This window comes from Pezoporus flaviventris, unplaced genomic scaffold (assembly GCF_033815535.1).
Source record: "Pezoporus flaviventris isolate CSIRO_AGI_PZ_B2104156 unplaced genomic scaffold, CSIRO_AGI_Pfla_v1 ptg000176l, whole genome shotgun sequence".
NCBI classification, from domain to species: Eukaryota; Metazoa; Chordata; class Aves; order Psittaciformes; family Psittacidae; genus Pezoporus; species Pezoporus flaviventris.
In genome coordinates, this window is record NW_026892724.1 from 1,647,182 (window position 1) to 1,663,607 (window position 16,426).

General features: G+C 51.3%; 2 protein-coding genes across 5 annotated transcripts; both read right to left on the reverse strand.

Moving 5' to 3' along the window:
- Positions 1-1,723: 1,723 nt before the first annotated feature.
- Positions 1,724-6,776, reverse strand: LOC133283513 (zinc finger and BTB domain-containing protein 8A-like). Of its 3 annotated transcripts, none has more exons than XM_061480356.1 (4): positions 6,659-6,776; positions 4,761-5,731; positions 3,382-3,551; positions 1,724-2,174 (listed from the first exon to the last, which is right to left on the reverse strand). In XM_061480356.1, the coding sequence occupies exons 2-4, from the start codon at positions 5,704-5,706 to the stop codon at positions 1,848-1,850; spliced, it is 1,443 nt and encodes a 480-aa protein (XP_061336340.1). In that variant the 5' UTR covers positions 5,707-5,731; positions 6,659-6,776; the 3' UTR covers positions 1,724-1,847. The 3 variants fall into 3 exon arrangements, with proteins under 3 accessions (XP_061336340.1, XP_061336341.1, XP_061336342.1); XM_061480357.1 differs by having other exon boundaries at positions 4,761-5,718; positions 6,649-6,776; XM_061480358.1 differs by lacking the exons at positions 1,724-2,174; positions 6,659-6,776 and adding an exon at positions 2,255-2,358 and having other exon boundaries at positions 3,306-3,551; positions 4,761-5,727.
- Positions 6,777-10,938: 4,162 nt separating this feature from the next.
- LOC133283512 (zinc finger and BTB domain-containing protein 8A-like) lies at positions 10,939-15,895 on the reverse strand. 2 transcript variants are annotated; one of them, XM_061480353.1, is made up of 4 exons: positions 15,713-15,895; positions 13,183-14,150; positions 12,254-12,426; positions 10,939-11,927 (listed from the first exon to the last, which is right to left on the reverse strand). In XM_061480353.1, the coding sequence occupies exons 2-4, from the start codon at positions 14,120-14,122 to the stop codon at positions 11,595-11,597; spliced, it is 1,446 nt and encodes a 481-aa protein (XP_061336337.1). In that variant the 5' UTR covers positions 14,123-14,150; positions 15,713-15,895; the 3' UTR covers positions 10,939-11,594. The 2 variants fall into 2 exon arrangements, with proteins under 2 accessions (XP_061336337.1, XP_061336339.1); XM_061480355.1 differs by lacking the exon at positions 15,713-15,895 and having other exon boundaries at positions 12,254-12,423; positions 13,183-14,558.
- Positions 15,896-16,426: the final 531 nt, after the last annotated feature.

A 16,426-nucleotide genomic window follows, 5' to 3' on the forward strand; every position in this document is an offset into this window, starting at 1 on the left:
TGAACACTGCCAGGGATGGAGCATTCACAACCTCCCTGGGCAACCCATTCCAGTGCCTCAGCACCCTAACAGTAAAGAACTTCCTCCTTATAGCCAATCTAAACTTCCCCTGGTTAAGTTTGAACCCGTTACCCCTTGTCCTATTGCTACAGTCCCTAATGAAGAGTCCCTCCCCAGCATCCCTATAGCCCCCTTCAGAGACTGGAAGCTGCTCTGAGGTCTCCATGCAGCCTTCTCCAGGCTGAACAGCCCCAACTTTCTCAGCTTATCTTCATAGGGAATCATAATACATACCTACATGGAATCCTAATGGCAAGGATTAGCTTGCTGTTATTACTAAGAAGCAGGCAGCTTTGCTGCCATCAATGAAAGGGATTCTCCACATTTGTAGGCGGTTGACTCCCAACTATGGTGAAACCTGATTGTGTTAAAAAGCAGATGTCCTTTAGAAAGGACAACACAGTCCTTTCATGTCAAAGGATTATGGACTTCATCAAAATTAATCACAAATGATTACATGAGTGCTTTATTTTAAATCACAGGATGGCAAATGAGAGTTAAAGGTGAGCAGTGCATCAGGCTGTGCTCCTCTTTCACTGTCAGTGCCGTGGGTGCCTCCCCTTGAGGTAGTGTCTCATCTTTGTTTTGTTACAAAGCCATCTTAAACAGACATGGGTTTATTCCCATATTGTGAAGATTAAGGCCTAAAACCCCTTTTATTTTTTGAGAAAGCTCCAATGTGAAATAAAATTTGGACTGGAACCATTAATCATTTGTGTGCGAGTACTTTTGGCCAGCGAGTTTTAACACCAGTGAACCAAGTACTTTGCTCTCTGCTGAGGTGAGCAGACTTTTCTGCAAATAAAGATAATAATGCGCCTATTTGAGAACACAAAAATAAGGACGATATTCACACTGGGGGGGGGGGGTGGTTACAGGGGTCTCTCCTCAGGAGGAGCCCTGGGGCTCTCCATATACACCCTCTGTAGCACGTAGTGCTCCTGGGGAGGAAGAGCGAGGGCTGGACCCACCTGCGGGCGCTGCTGGGAGCCACCGGCCGAGGCGTCCCCTCAGCACAGCAGAGCCCGACCCCGCCGCGCCCCGAGCGCCATGGCGGCCGCTGCCTGCTCCCCTCAGCCCGGCAGAGCGCGGTTACCGCCCCTCAGCGCCGGCTTTGACACCTCATTGGCTGGCCCGGGGTCAGGCGAGCGGGATGAGCCAATCAGGCGTCGAGTTGCGGCGGCTTTGTTCTCCACAGCGGCTGAGGGGCGGCCGGGGCCTGAGGGGATGGAGCCCGTTCCTCACGGCCAGCCCTCGAGAAGGAGAGACGGGACATCAATATAGGTAAAGTTTAACTTCGTACAAGTGCTGAGATGCCCTGTGGACACCACCAGCCACAAGCTGAGTACAGTGAAGTGCTCTGCTTGCAGATGCGGTGACAGGCCTTTGCTAGAAGAACACCCAGAATGAACTAAGTCAGTGTTAGTCACTTCTGGTTTTAATATTCCTTAAATACTACAAACCGGACCTCGAATTCGCCTGGTTCCGCTCACGCAGCTGTGGCAGTGACAGGTTTCAGCTGGCAGCACGCTCACTGAACGCCCTGTGCACTTCCATTATCAGAAGGAGCTCTGGGATGAAACCTAAACCAGTAAGTACTCTCTGGATAGTATTTAGAAGCAGTTCACTGTTGCGTGTCTGTAAGTAGAGACCAACTCATTCATAGTCTGTATTTTGCTCCTCCTATTAGAATTGGAGCAATATTTCATTTTAATGAAAGTAATAACCCAGCATTAGTTGGTAGGACAGGAGTAATTTAATCTCGACTACAACAGGAACAAATAGATCTACCTCAGGTTTGGTTTCACCTTTTCATCTTCCTCCTCTGGAACATCGTCGTCAACGTGGCGAACAACCAGATCATACGGTTCCTCCATTGTCCCTTCATCTGATTTCTGTTCCTCCTCCAGAGCCCACTTGGGACGTTTGTTTCCCGCGGAGGAGACAGGGGAATGTTCTGCATCTAAATCCTCGGGAACTCTGTCAAAATTGGCCTCTGCCAGACACTTGTGGCACAGTCTGTAGCGCCTCGTTCCTTGCTGAACCACGCATCCTGTTAGCTCAGTTACGTGGCGCTTGCACTTCCTGCAGATCAGTTTGCCAGCTTGATGTATCTAAAGTGATGTAAAATTGGAAACTGTCAGAATTTAGCCAAAAAAAAGTTTATTTTTTTACTTTATTTTGGTTTTTAGAAAAATTCATCAAATCATTTTTTTTTTAAGATTAAAGTGAAAATGGAATTTGCCAATTTAAACAATGAATCATTAAAGTTGAGGTGCAGTTTTCCTGGGATTAGGTCTGGAAATTTTCTTGTTGAACCTCTTTGTCGCTGACATGGACAGTGGGATTGAGTGCGCCCTCAGCAAGTTTGCCGATGACACCGAGCTGTGTGGTTTGGTTGATACACTGCAGGGAAGGAATGCCATCCAGAGGGACCTTGACACGCTTGTGAGGTGGGCTGATGCCAGCCTTATGGAGTTTAACCATGCCAAGTGCAAGGTCCTGCACCTGGGTTGGAGCAATCCCAGGCACAACTACAGGTTGGGCAGAGAAGAGATTCAGAGCAGCCCTGCGGAGAAGGACTTGGGGGTGCTGGTTGATGAGAAAATGAACAGGAGCCGGCTTCAGTGTGTGCTCACAGCCCAGAAACCAACCGTATCATGGGCTGCATCAAAAGGAGCGTGACCAGCAGGTCGAAGGAGGTGATCCTGCCCCTCTACTCTGCCCTTGTGAGACCTCACCTGGAGCACTGTGTGCAGTTCTGGTGTCCTCAACATAAAAAGGACATGGAACTGTTGGAACAAGTCCAGAGGAGGCTACAAAGATGATCAGGGGACTGGAACACCTCCTGTATGAAGACAGGCTGAGAAAGTTGGGGCTGTTCTGCCTGGAGAAGAGAAGCTGTGTGGAGACCTCAGAACAGCTTCCAGTCTCTGAAGGGGGGCTATAAGGATGCTGGGGATGTACTCTTCATTAGGGACTGTAGTGATAGGACAAGGGGTGATGGGTTCAGACTTAAACGGGAAGTTTAGATTGGATCTAAGGAAGAAGTTCTTTCCTGTTAGGGTGGTGAGGCACTGGAATGGGTTGCCCAGGGAAGTTGTGATTCTTCCATCCCTGGTGGTGTTCAAGGCCAGGTTGGACAGAGCTTTGGGTGACCTGGTTTAGTGTGAGGTGTCTCTGCCCATGGCAGGGGGGTTGGAACTGGATGATCTTAAGGTCCTTTCCAACCCAAACTATTCTACGATTCTATGGCCGAACAGCCACTAGCAATGAAACCTTGTGGGTTTTCCAGGCCAGATTCCGACAGAGGTGCCGTACCGTTTGGAAGTGGTTCCGTAAATGCTCCAGTCGGGTGAACCTTTTCCCACACACGTCGCAAGGATACGGACGCTCCCCTGTGTGACACCGAAGGTGCCGCTTCAGGTCCGCGCGGCGTTTCACCGTGTGCGTGCAGAACGGGCATTTGAAGCGCATCCGAGGTAGGTCACCTGCGACAGAGAAACATGGAGTCATTCTTTGTGTAGTAATTTGGTTGTTTTCAGTTTAAATAAGTAATTACTGTTCAGCCCGGAGAAGAGAAGGCTCCAGGGAGACCTCAGAGCAGCTTCCAGTGCCTAAAGAAAACTGTAAGAAAGCTGAAGAGGGGCTTTGGACAAGGGCCTGTAGGAACAGGACAAGGAGAATGACTTTAACCTGCCAGAGGGGAGACTGAGATGAGCTCTTAGGCAGAAGCTCTTCCCTGTGAGGGTGCTGAGGCGCTGGCACAGGGTGCCCAGAGAAGCTGTGGCTGCCCCATCCCTGGCAGTGTTCAAGGCCAGGTTAGACACAGGGGCTTGGAGCAAGCTGCTCTAGTGAAAGGTGTCCCTGCCTGTGGCAGGTGGGTGGAACTGGATGAGCTTTAAGGTCCCTTCCAACCCAAATAATTCTATGATTCTCTGATTAATTTTCCCTTTGGTTTGTCACTAAACATCCCCAAATACCACCCCCCAAAGCCAATATTTCTTACGGAGCTTGTTAAATGGCCATTTCAGAGCATTTCCTTAGGGTATTCTTTAGAGATACACATGGTCATAAGTACAAAGCTATTATCTATAGTCATCATATCTGACTGTTCCATCAGCTAACCATTTAGCTTGAACATTCTAACCTCTATTTAATATAGTAGAATGCACAGAGTCCTAAAAATACACAGTTGTATTGAAATACAGGTACATTTATTTTGGGCGTATGCTGTCAGTCAGATGCTTTATGTAGCATGGCCAAATGGTTGTGAAGTGTGAGCTGGTTTGGTGTGTGAGGGAATGCAGCATCCTGTCAAGGACAGGACCTGCTACTGTGACAGCCTGGGGCTGGATTTAGGCTGAATGCCTCCATCTCTGCCAGGCATTGGGGATCTCACAGGAGAAATTCAGGTCCCCAGGTCAGTTACAGCTTACGAAGCTTCATTAACCACTACGTGTGTCCAGATAATGTGCCACACATTGCTCTCATTTCATGGAACACCTGGGTCAAGCTCTCTGGTTGCAATTCTCATGCTCTGCTCTGGCTTTAAAGTGTCAGGTGCTACAACTGAGGAGATAAAACAATCTGCAAGTCTAGGCATCGTCTGGGTTTTCATGCAGCCATACAAATTCTCTTCAAAAGATCATGTGAATTCTTCCAAATGAAGACAATCTTTGCAAAACTGTATTTTTTACCTTCATTCCAAGTACTCATTACTCCTAAAATCTTGGGCATTGAGGTGTATAGTTCCTCTGCCTTAAACTCCATTAACTCAGGCGTCCTTGACAGTTCTTGTTCCAGATGAGCAACAGACCACCTCTTCGGCACCGTGTCCGATCCATCATGACACTCATAATCACGGTCAACATCATTCTCAGCATCAAATTCAACCTCCTCTCTCACACGGGAGATGTGGCCGGTGTCCGAGGCACTGCCGGTGCCACCTGTCCTCTCGGCCTTCGTGGGTTTATACTGCGCAAAGTCGCGGCTCTGGGCCAGACCGAGGTGCTTGCGGCGTCTCCTCGCCGAGCCTGGCTTTCTGCCTCTCTTGGAGAGCTGTGTTTCTGTCCGCTGCAGGATCACTTGTGAGGACAGGCAGCTGCTCCATGAGTTCTCATTTGCCGCAGCAGCCTTTTCATCCGGGAGGGAGTAGGAGCGCCGGGGGTTGCTCTTTGCTTTCCTCCTCGAGCGATACAGGGTGGAACGGGCAGGGTCGCTGTTTGTGCTTTTGGCTGAAAGGCCCAGGTACCGGTCCTTCTCCTTCTCATTAATGTCCAGGGATGACTTAATGAATGTCTTACAGACATTCAGGATATCCGTCATCTGCAGATAGCTGGCAGCAGACATGACCTCGATCACGTTCTGACCAGTTAATGCCAATATGCCCGAGTACACAAAGTCCAGGATAACCATAAACGTCTCTGGGGAGAAGACCTCAAATGTGGCTACAGTCGGCTGGCTCGTCTCCTTCGAGCTCTGTGAGAGCAGCATCTTGAAATAGCCGCTGCTGGCAAAGAGCACATTGCGATGTGCTTTGAAGACCTTCCCCTCCACCAGGATATCGCAGTCACAGAACAAGTCCTGCTTCCGCTGTTCGTTGAGCTGCTCCAGGAGGTGAAACTGATGGGAGGAAATCTCCATGCCCGCGGGGAGCTAATGGCTTGTTCTAGAGGAAAAACAAGGGGACCCGTTGATAACCTAAACCGGATGGGCTGAATACTGTTATTTAACACTGGGCCTGTGTTTAGAAACGTGAATATCGTACGTGTTACCGATGTCCAGCCGTGAAAAGCCGCCTCGGCAGACGGTTGCCTACCGGAGCCTCCGGGCCGAGACCGCGCGCTGCGGGCGCAGCCACTGCCACAGCGCATCGCGGCGGCGGCAGTGGTGCTCCAGCGGGCGCAGCCCTCCCGGCCCGGGCTCGCCCGACATTGGCAGAGGCCGCCGTCACTCACCCGCCCGCCCGGCCGCATTGGCCGCTCAGCCCTCGGCCGCCCGGGTCGCCCGGCGCCGCCGGACCCGCCCGCCGAAGCGCGGAGGCGCCTGGTGGCTGCGCGGGGCCGATCCTACGGCGGGCACCGCAGCGCCCGCGACCGTCGGTGCTCCGGGAGAGCGTGCGCTGCCCTCCGCAGGGCTTGGCTGGGCAGGGCTGGGCAGGGCAGGGCTGGGCTGCGTTGGGCTGGGCGTGCAGCCCGGAGCCGCCCGCGGTACCGGAGCCCCGGCTGCCGCTCCGCCGCCGCCCGGCGTGTCCCGAGTCGCGGCCGCCCAGGTTGGCCGCAGCCTCCCCGCGCTGCCGGCGCCCCTCCCGCCGCGCCCCGCCGCCCGCTCCCGCGCAGCCCTTTGTTGCCGCGCCCGGTTCCCTCCAGCCGCGCCCGGGGCTGCAAATGGCGCCCGCCGAGGACGCCGCGCAGCCCAAACCACGATCGGCTCCGCGGGGCCGCCGCGCACGGACCCCGCAGCGCACGGGAACCTGAGGGCACAGAGCCCGCAGCCCGAGGAGCCCGGAGCCGCCCTCGCAGCGGGACTCGCTCCCCGCCGCCTTCAGCCCGACGGCCGGTCCGACCTGTCGGTGCACAGCACAACCGCCACTCACCGGGCGGGTCCTGCGGGCGGCTGCCGCTGATCCAAAGGGAGCGGGCGGTGGGTGCGGGATCCCGGCCCCGCGGCGGGGCTGGCGCTGGCTGGAGGCGACGCGCCGGTCCCGCAGCCCCGAGAGCCCGAACGGGAGAGAAACAAAAGGTATTTGCTGACGTGGGCGTTGGACAGAGACGCCCGAGGGCCGGGGACACAGTTAAAGGGGCAACGCACCGATTGCAGGCGCAGCCCAGCGGCTGCCTCCTCCCGCCCGCCCGCAGCCGAGGCTGTTCGCCTTGACCCGCACCCACTGGCCGCCCGAGAAGCCGTTGCCTCCCGCAGACAATGCGGTGCTGCTGGCAAAGCCCAGTCCAAATATCTGTATGGGGAAGGAAGGTACGACCTGAATGGGAAACCTCTGCCCTTGTGTTGTGTAGGATACGGTACATGATTCAATAAAGGAACAGGTTTATAACGGGAAGTTCTGTATTCAAACAATTGAGCTAATCCTAAAGCAAAGTAATGCAAGTGGGAGTGCAGTCACAGATGGTCCTTTTTGTTTCTTCTGTGTGGAAAATCAAATCAGAATGCCCGTTAGACAACAAGGCACTTTCTATCTTGTGCCTATTAAAAGATGGAACACTTCACATCTTGCTCCTCGAGATCTCTGAATGATTTTGAGAAGGAACCTCTGCAGGTCAGTCCCCTCCTCAGTGCCTGCTCAGAACACGCACGGGAAGAACATTTCCCACTTGCACAATAGAAAGTGTCAGGTCGGAGTGCAGCAGAGAACCTCACTAAGGTTTCACTCAGTACAACAGCTAAGCCAAGAGACAGAAATCTTGTTCCTGTTGCTCCTCCCTAAGTTTTTCCTTACAAAGTTATTTGTTCTGCGTTGCCACTATGTTTAAAAGTCTTGATGCACTAAATGACTCGTTTGTGCTTCAGGAGTTTGACATGATGAAAGGTTAAACTAACTCCAGTGTCGGAGTACTTTTAAGTTAAACAGCATATAAAAGATTTAACTAAATAGTATTATCAGCTTTTCTTAGTAGCTTATCAAATCACACTATCACTCCACAGCCAGAGGTTTATGTGGCAGGTAGAATTCCTGAAAGGAAATACCTGAAAAGGGGGAAAGAGAAATGGTTTTGAATTCAGCCTTTGAAAGGATGGCAAGATAGTTGTCAGGAAATAAGATAAAGGTGAGACACTAACCAGAGGACCAGAAATTTATGTCTTCACTCTGGACTGTGGTTTTATGAACACAGCAATAAACACAAGCCAAGCAAAAAGAATCATGGAACTGTCTAGGCTGGAAAAGACTAAGATCATCAAGTCCAACAATGAACCACAGCACTGCCAAGTCCATAGCTACGCCTTGTCCCCAAGAGGCCACCTGGCAGTGACAAAGGACAGAGAGAGGGGAGAAAAGGACAAAGACACCAGGATTGCACAGGGAGTCAAGGTATCCAAGAGGAATGTCATGTGAAGTGGACATCCCTCCAGTGTTAGATGAAACAGGGAATGGAAAAGCATATTTCAGGAGAATGATGTACTGGAACCAAAACATGCATTACAAAGTAGTATTTAAGAGCATTCAAAGCAACATGAAGATGGAAGAAGTACAAGGAAAACATAATAAAAAGCAAAAGCAATTGGAGAGGGATCAGACCTGTGGCCGTGGGGGAGCTCTGGGTGTCTATATCCCACCTCCCACAGAAGGAAGGCCAGTGCCAAGATCCCATCAGCCATGGCTTTGTCAAGCCAAGTCGTGGACACTGCCTCTGAGGCTGCTGCCCGAGCACTGCACTACAACTTAAACCTCTCAAGTGTTATTTGGCTCTGCAGAGCCAGAATAGAAACAGACTCTGAGTGATCAACCAGTACCAGAAACCAGTGCACTCCTATCCACCCTTCTCTAGCATTTAAAGATAAAACCAGGTGTCCTACCTCAGACCTGACATAGGTCTAAGAGCAACACCTTCAAATCAGTTATTGCCAGGGAAATTAAACCCTGTGGGAACAGCTCTGGAGGATCTTTACTTTTCTCCTTGAAAAGAAAATGTTACTTCTGCTAAGGAGTGGTGTGTGATCCTCACAGGTACATGATGAAGACAGCAGATGTGAGATGAGCAGAAAACAGAGAGGATTTACTTACATGTAAGAGAAGGACAAACAAATATATGACTGGCTATGTACAATGAAGGACGTCAAAAACAGAAGGCACTTAACATTTATCTTGTCTTGCAATACAAAAATAAGGGAACAACAACTGAAATGAAGGCAACAAATGTAAAACTGGTAACCTCTTTAAAATACAAGCCACAACTGACCTGTGGGAATGGCAGTCTGGAGCTAAAGCTTAGCAAGATACTTTAAAAATTACTACAGCCATCTAGTTATGCTACCGAGAATGCAAATAATGTATCAAAGCAGTAACCCCCTTATTTGCCAGGCAAATCAACAATTAATCTGCCTGTATTTAAAAAGGAAATGCCTTCACATGGATAGATTGTTCCATTTGCCCACTTACAGCCACTTCACATAATTTTCTGAAGCGTTTGGTCCTCAGTATCCTTAGATTTATGGTACCCAATTAGCTGGAGTATTGATCTCAAAATCCCTTTGCTCCTAAAAATGCTCCCACTGTTCAGGAGCAGCCTCATCTTTATAGTCGGCAGCTCAGATTTCATACCTACAGTGGCACTTTCTTTTCCCCTCCCCGTAATCCATCCCAAAACACGCACAGAGACTAATCCCAGCCCCCCTTGGGACACCAGGTACAGATACCTTCAGTTTATTGTGTTTCATGTAAAGGGAAATGGAAAGATCTATTAAACTTGATATCAGCAAGCATTCTCTCTTGAAGTTTGCTAAAAGTCATTCCACATTCGCTCATATATTTCTTTGTTCTATATTTGATTTAGTTGAGGTTGCTCAGGAATGTTTCTCAGCCATTTATTAATATGTATTTTGGGAATAATTAGCTCCAAGGAATCACCCCGCTGGTGTCCCATTCAGTCCATTCTGTGGACTCCTGACCCAAGTGGAACAGAAAATCAAAACAAGTGTAAGCCTTCTTTGGAAAAGACGCTTTCATATGGATCACCAGAAAGATTTCCAAGCCCCCCACTTTACCCCCCCATCCCAAATCTAAGCCAACAGATGATAATTCCTGTAGGAACACTCAAAATACCCTATCCCATCTCCATGGAGCAGATGAAGCAGATGCTCCTCCAAGGGAAGAGTGCTCAATGCTTCCACTGAACTTAGCAGGAAGCATTCGATCTGCTGTGTGAGACCCACGAGCTGCCATCTGCAGCCTGGCATGAAAATGCTGCTCTCTGCTACGGATGATAGTGATAAAGCTATACAGTTTTTACACAAATAAAAATAAACTAGTGACTTTTGAGCAGTCCCTGGCAAAGAGATTATATAGTGTATATATGGGATTGTCTGTACTCAATCCCAGCTTTCAGCCAAACATGCTTACAAACTTGTATAAAGGAAAAGAATTAAAGGTTTCTAAGCCTATAGCCATGAGTTCAATGGTTGTAGGATGAAGGCTGTGTTCATACTTGGGTCTGCCTGAGCAAACACAGAGTAGCAGCACCCAGGAGCATTGTTCTGCTCCTCTCCCATTTATACTGTAAACTCCCTAAGAACCAAATCCAAGTGGCTGGTTTCATTACAGACATAAACTTTCTTCACCTTTAGTCATTTCTTGGAGTCTAACCGTAGGTGAAATTACACAAATATGATGTCTAGAGCTCCTGGTACATCTCATTCTCACTGGCATATGGTACAGACTGCAAAAGGTTGAGTGAATGACACTGGGGATATAGAAACTGATAATGATTCCATCTTAAAACTCACCAGTTTAACCTGAGCACAGGTCAATACAAACAAGAGTTGTCAATGGTTTCAGATGGATCTCCTCGGTTCCATGTCTAGTGCTATGGTATATATACTGTACAAATTGCTCTGCCACCAGGACTGGCAAATAAAAGAGGGGACAAAGGGAAAACACCAACTAAAGTAACCTTGAAGGATTGTTTCCTTCGTGGCGGCATGGAGAGGCTGACACTGCCATCAGCAAGCTGCGGGCACAGGGCTGCCAGCCATGGCAGTCTGGCACTTCTGAGGGGTGTTTAAAAACCAGAAAGTATTTTACTGGTCCTTAGTAAAAGAGAGCCTAGTCTGAGTTCCCAAATTCCAGAATGAATAAAACATCTACTGGCATCAAGCAATGATCCTCATCTGTGATCACTTGCTCTCTGATGTGCTGACTAGGACTAGCATTCATGTGTTTATTCTCTTGTAAAGAAATAGGTCTTGAATGAACCATCTGCTAAAGATTCTCCAGACTCTAAGAAACGTTACAAGAAAGTGCTTTTCCAGACAAATGTGCTAAAACATTTTGATATGCTTTTTGTCAATTAGCTGCCTTTTTATCCTTATAATGAATGTGAAGACTTCATGAAAGATTATCTTCATTTCTGAATACTGAAGAGAGGTTGTCTTTATATTCTGGTGTCAGGGTATTTATACTTATTGAATCACCAGATGTTACATTGAAACCCCACGTCTCTGCTAGTTTAAAGAATGGGCAATCTCGTGGTGTGTGACTTTCTAAAGTATTTAGACCTCACTCTCTTGAAAGAGGGTCTGAGAAGTGACCCATTGTCTCCTGTACAGTTATCCATGTAGTACTTCAGTTCTCTTCTTCATCCATTATCTAAGGATGGATCATCTCTGGTGAAGCAAATATGGGTCTTTTGATCACAGAACTCAGGATAGATGCAACGGCATGTCCACAGATACATGCAAGTCTGGACCTGCTCAGGAGAAACCACTGTCTCCATATGGTTAACAACAGGCTGGTGGAGGGTGTATTGTCAAGACAGTGCGTTCTCCCCTCTGACAGGGAATTCCTAGTTCTTGTCTTGCAGCTACCTAATGTTTGGTTTTACTTCCTTTTCGTCTGCTTCATCCTCGCTGTCATCAACTTGCTGAATGACCAAGTCGGTTGACCCATCCTCCACGATCTCCACATCCGATCTGTTATCTTCCCCATAGTGCCACCTGGAATCCTTGTCTCCATCTGGTGGAAATTCCAGGGGTGCTTCCGCCTCCAAGTCAATGCGGATACTGTCTATGCCAGCTTCAGCCAAGCACTCGTTACAGAGTCTGTAGCGCCTTGTCCCCTCTTGGACCACTTGTCCCGTCAGCTCCGTCACGTGGCGCTTACACTTCCTGCAGATGGGCTTGCAAGCCTGATGAATCTGGGAAAATGGAAAGGAATGGATTTGATAATGTATCCACAAAGAAGTGGGGCTTAAGATGACAAAAAGTAGGGTTGGAGTAGTGTGAAATGGCAGCGTTAACTCATTTTGAGAGGCAGTAACTGCCCGCTTCAGCTCTGCACCTTTGTGAGCATCAGTTAACAAACAAATTCATCCACTTTCATACAAAATATGCCTCAAACTCACTTCAGCAAACCCAAATTCCCTATTACCCCTTCTGTACAGGAGTCACCGTATCACGCAGCTCCATCCATACTGTGGTTAATTACATGTTAAGCAAATGATGCAGCTCCTGGGGTACATACTGTTCGGAAGTGGCTGCTGAGGTGGTCCAGTCGGCTGAACCTCTTCCCACATGCCTCGCAGGGGTACGGCCGCTCCCCTGTGTGGCACCGCAGGTGCCGCTTGAGGTCAGCTTTTCTCTTCACCACGTGAGTGCAGAACGGGCACTTGAACCTCATCCTGGGCAGATCGTCTGCTAGGAAACAAGGTGATTTGGAAAAAGAAATAGATTTATATCGGAAGGGGGCTACAAGGATGCTGGAGAGGGACTCCTCATCAGGGACTGGAGCGATAGGACAAGGGGGAATGGGTCTAAACTTAAATAAGAGAAGTTCAGGTCAGATATAAAGAAGTTTTTCCCTGTGAGGATGGTGAGGCCCTGGCACAGGGTGCCCACAGAAGTGGTTAATGCTTCATCCCTGGCAGCGTTCAAGGCCAGGTTGGACAGAGCCTTGGGCAACATGGTCTAGTGTGAGGCCCACAGAGAGGGCTGGAACTCTTTAAGGTCCTTTCTAACCTAAACCAGTCTGATTCTATGATAACACATCTAGTCATGTAACACTCAAGAAAAGGCATTCTACAGAGCAGACTGGCAAATTTGTATTAGGAAAATATACTCATAGGTCTTTCCAAGCACAGAGATCTTGTGTTTTCCTGTATGTCACACAGGAGTGAAAGGAGGGGGCTGTTGGCTTTATTACAACAAGCTGGAAAATATCCCAAAAGATCCCAAATTAAATTCATAAGATGAAGCTGTAGAGCCGCTACTTTTAAAGTTTTAATAAACCATGTACTTCAAAATGTCAAAATTAAGACTTAAACTTTCCAAATTTAGATTTCGGGACAATCAGCTGGCTTTGTGGATACTGGACACTCAGTAAAGCACATTTACTTGCAGACAGAACCTATGCAGAGAGGTGACCGTGCCCCTGCAGCATTAGTGGTCACTCACCTTCAGCCCAGCTGCCCATGACTCCTAGGATGGAGGGCATGCTCGGGTACTGCTCTTCTGCCTTCGAAGCCTTCAGTTTGCTGGAGGAACGGGGTGATTCATGCTCTGGCTGTGGCACAGCCAGGCTCCTTGGCATCACATCAGAGCCCTGCCCGTACTGGTAGCCCACATGAGGAGATTCAGCCTCTGCTTCAATCTGAACTTGCTCCTCGGCTGGAGCACTGTGTCCGCTGGGCTCAGCTGCCCTCTCCTCCAGCTTACTGGACTTATAGTGCAGGATGTCAGAGGGCGGCTGTGGCCCCGGGTGCCGGGGTTTCTTCCCAGAGTCCTGCCGTTGCTCGTGTTTGGACAGCTGCTGTGAGGTGTTCCTCGGAGGAGTTGGGTAGTAGCTGAAACCACTCCATGCATTCCCACCCATCATACACGTCCCTTGCTCTGGACTCAAGTGTGAGTGTGGGGGGCTGCCCTCCGCCCTCCAGCCTGAGCTGTACAAGCAGGACCGGTCCACACCATTCGAATTGCCATCTTTATCTGACAGACTGAAGTAACGATCCTTCTCCTTCTCACTGATGTCCAGGGAGGACTTGATGAAGGTTTTACACACGCTGATAACGTCGGTCATCTGCAGGTAGCTGGCAGCAGACATGACCTCGATCACGTTCTGACCCGTCAGAGACAGCTTCCCTGAATACACAAAGTCCAGGATAACTGTGAATGTGTCAGGAGAAAACGCCTGGAATGTGGCTGTCGTCGACTGGCTCGTCTCCTTTGAGCTCTGAGAGAGCAGCATCTTGAAATAGCCACTGCTGGCAAAGAGCACATTGCGATGTGCTTTGAAGACCTTCCCCTCCACCAGGATATTGCAGTCACAGAACAAGTCCTGCCTGCGCTGCTCATTCAGTTGCTGCAAGAGGTGAAACTGGTGAGAAGAAATCTCCATTCCAGAGCAGCTGAAACGAAACGTTGCTCTGAAAAATAAAGAAAACCATTCAGTCTCTCGACTTCAGCGTTGTGCAACTCATCCAACGATGTCAGGTCCGATTTTGCAGTTACCCTTACGAATAATCTGATTTATTTGAATCACAGCATGCACAGACGGACGTTCCCAGGAGAGAACCGCGATGGAGCAGCCGAGTAGGCACACGCCGTGCGGCGGAGACGCCTGTGCTGCAGCCGGCAACGTCTCCTTCCGAGGCTGCAGGGCCGAGGGGTACAGCCCGCGGGGCTCCGAGGCCGCCACACGCTATTTGGGAAGACGAGGAGCGCTGCAGCTCCCCCGGACCGGGACCGGGACCGCGTCCTCGCCGCCAGCCGCCGGTACCGCATCGCCACCAGAACGGACCAGAACCGGGACCCGGCGCGGCGCCCCAGCGGGCGCAGCCCTCCCGGCCGGCATTGGCAGAGGCCGCCGTCACTCACCCGCCAGCTCGGCCGCATTGGCCGCTCAGCCCTCGGCCGCCCGGGTCGCCCGGCGCCGCCGGACCCGCCCGCCGAAGCGCGGAGGCGCCTGGTGGCTGCGCGGGGCCGATCCTACGGCGGGCACCGCAGCGCCCGCGACCGTCGGTGCTCCGGGAGAGCGTGCGCTGCCCTCCGCAGGGCTTGGCTGGGCAGGGCTGGGCAGGGCAGGGCTGGGCTGCGTTGGGCTGGGCGTGCAGCCCGGAGCCGCCCGCGGTACCGGAGCCCCGGCTGCCGCTCCGCCGCCGCCCGGCGTGTCCCGAGTCGCGGCCGCCCAGGTTGGCCGCAGCCTCCCCGCGCTGCCGGCGCCCCTCCCGCCGCGCCCCGCCGCCCGCTCCCGCGCAGCCCTTTGTTGCCGCGCCCGGTTCCCTCCAGCCGCGCCCGGGGCTGCAAATGGCGCCCGCCGAGGACGCCGCGCAGCCCAAACCACGATCGGCTCCGCGGGGCCGCCGCGCACGGACCCCGCAGCGCACGGGAACCTGAGGGCACGGAGCCCGCAGCCCGAGGAGCCCGGAGCCGCCCTCGCAGCGGGACTCGCTCCGGCGTCGATTCCGCCCCCAAATCGCAACGCCCGGCCCGGCCTTACCGGCGTGCTGGAGCGGGCGGGTCCTGCGGGCGGCTGCCGCTGATCCAAAGGGAGCGGGCGGTGGGTGCGGGATCCCGGCCCCGCGGCGGGGCTGGCGCTGGCTGGAGGCGACGCGCCGGTCCCGCAGCCCCGAGAGCCCGAACGGGAGAGAAACAAAAGGTATTTGCTGACGTGGGCGTTGGACAGAGACGCCCGAGGGCCGGGGACACAGTTAAAGGGGCAACGCACCGATTGCAGGCGCAGCCCAGCGGCTGCCTCCGTCCGCCCGCCCGCAGCCGGGGCTGCTCGCCTCGCCCCCGCACCCACTGGCCGCCCGGGAGGCAGGCGGTGCCCCAAGCGCGCCCTGCTCACACCTTCACGAGCAGCAGGAGCCTTGGTGACCCAAATCCTCTCTTTTTCACTTTGCAGCTTCCTCTAAACGAGACGCAACGCCGGCTTTTCCATGTGCATATCTGGGATCTGAACAAACCCAGTACCTGCCCCTCTCACCTTCCCCCAGTCGAAGTTTGGTTTCTTTCTCCTTCCTCTTCTTACCCCCAGGGTCTTCTCTTTTTGGTGCTCTTGACACTCTAGTTATTTCTCACAAATACTTGTTCTCCCATGGGAGCCATTCTGCCTCCCTTACCTTTTGTGTCCTTTCCAGCCTTCTTTTCCATAACTCAAGTTGCGCCATCTTGAAACAATGGTTGTTCCTTTCCCCACTGTAGCAAAAGACATCTAAATACTCTTTCTCCTGATACAAACATTCTGCCAGTGTATCCTATACAATTACTCATATTCAACTTGTACCCAGTTCTCTGAATAATGGTTTTCACCAGTCTAATTCCTGTTGTTTAACGAACATCCTTTCTTAAACCATCTGAAGCTGTGGGTGTGGAGATTCTATCTCCCTTTAAATGCGCTTTAAAACCTTCCCTGAGACCTTTTCTTGCGCAAGACCCCAACAGATCCTGCTCTGTACCTGACCAGCTGGATGAATCATCCTTGAACACGAAAGCAGCTGGAATTTACACAGTATTTCACATGGATCTTTGCAGTCCACTGGGCAACGGTGTTAATTATCAACTGAAGCCGCTTCCATGGGGTGTACCTACACCTGAGCAGCCTCCTCCAGCCATGGCACCTCACAGGTCCATGCTCATCCTCTGCTCTCCGTCACCTGCAGATTTCCTGTCATTTGTCTTGCTTTTACATCACAGGCTC

What these genes read in the sequence shown, in the direction of transcription:
- LOC133283512 (XM_061480353.1), bottom strand. Translation starts at nt 14,122, where the DNA reads ATGGAGATTTCTTCTCACCAGTTTCACCTCTTGCAGCAACTGAATGAG. An exon ending in CATGGGCAGCTGGGCTGAAG is followed by an intron (nt 12,427 to 13,182) that starts GTGAGTGACCAC and finishes CTTGTTTCCTAG; the next exon opens with CAGACGATCTGCCCAGGATG. An exon ending in TCAGCAGCCACTTCCGAACA is followed by an intron (nt 11,928 to 12,253) that starts GTATGTACCCCA and finishes CCATTTTCCCAG; the next exon opens with ATTCATCAGGCTTGCAAGCC.
- LOC133283513 (XM_061480356.1), bottom strand. Translation starts at nt 5,706, where the DNA reads ATGGAGATTTCCTCCCATCAGTTTCACCTCCTGGAGCAGCTCAACGAA. An exon ending in AATGAGTACTTGGAATGAAG is followed by an intron (nt 3,552 to 4,760) that starts GTAAAAAATACA and finishes TCTCTGTCGCAG; the next exon opens with GTGACCTACCTCGGATGCGC. An exon ending in TACGGAACCACTTCCAAACG is followed by an intron (nt 2,175 to 3,381) that starts GTACGGCACCTC and finishes ACATCACTTTAG; the next exon opens with ATACATCAAGCTGGCAAACT.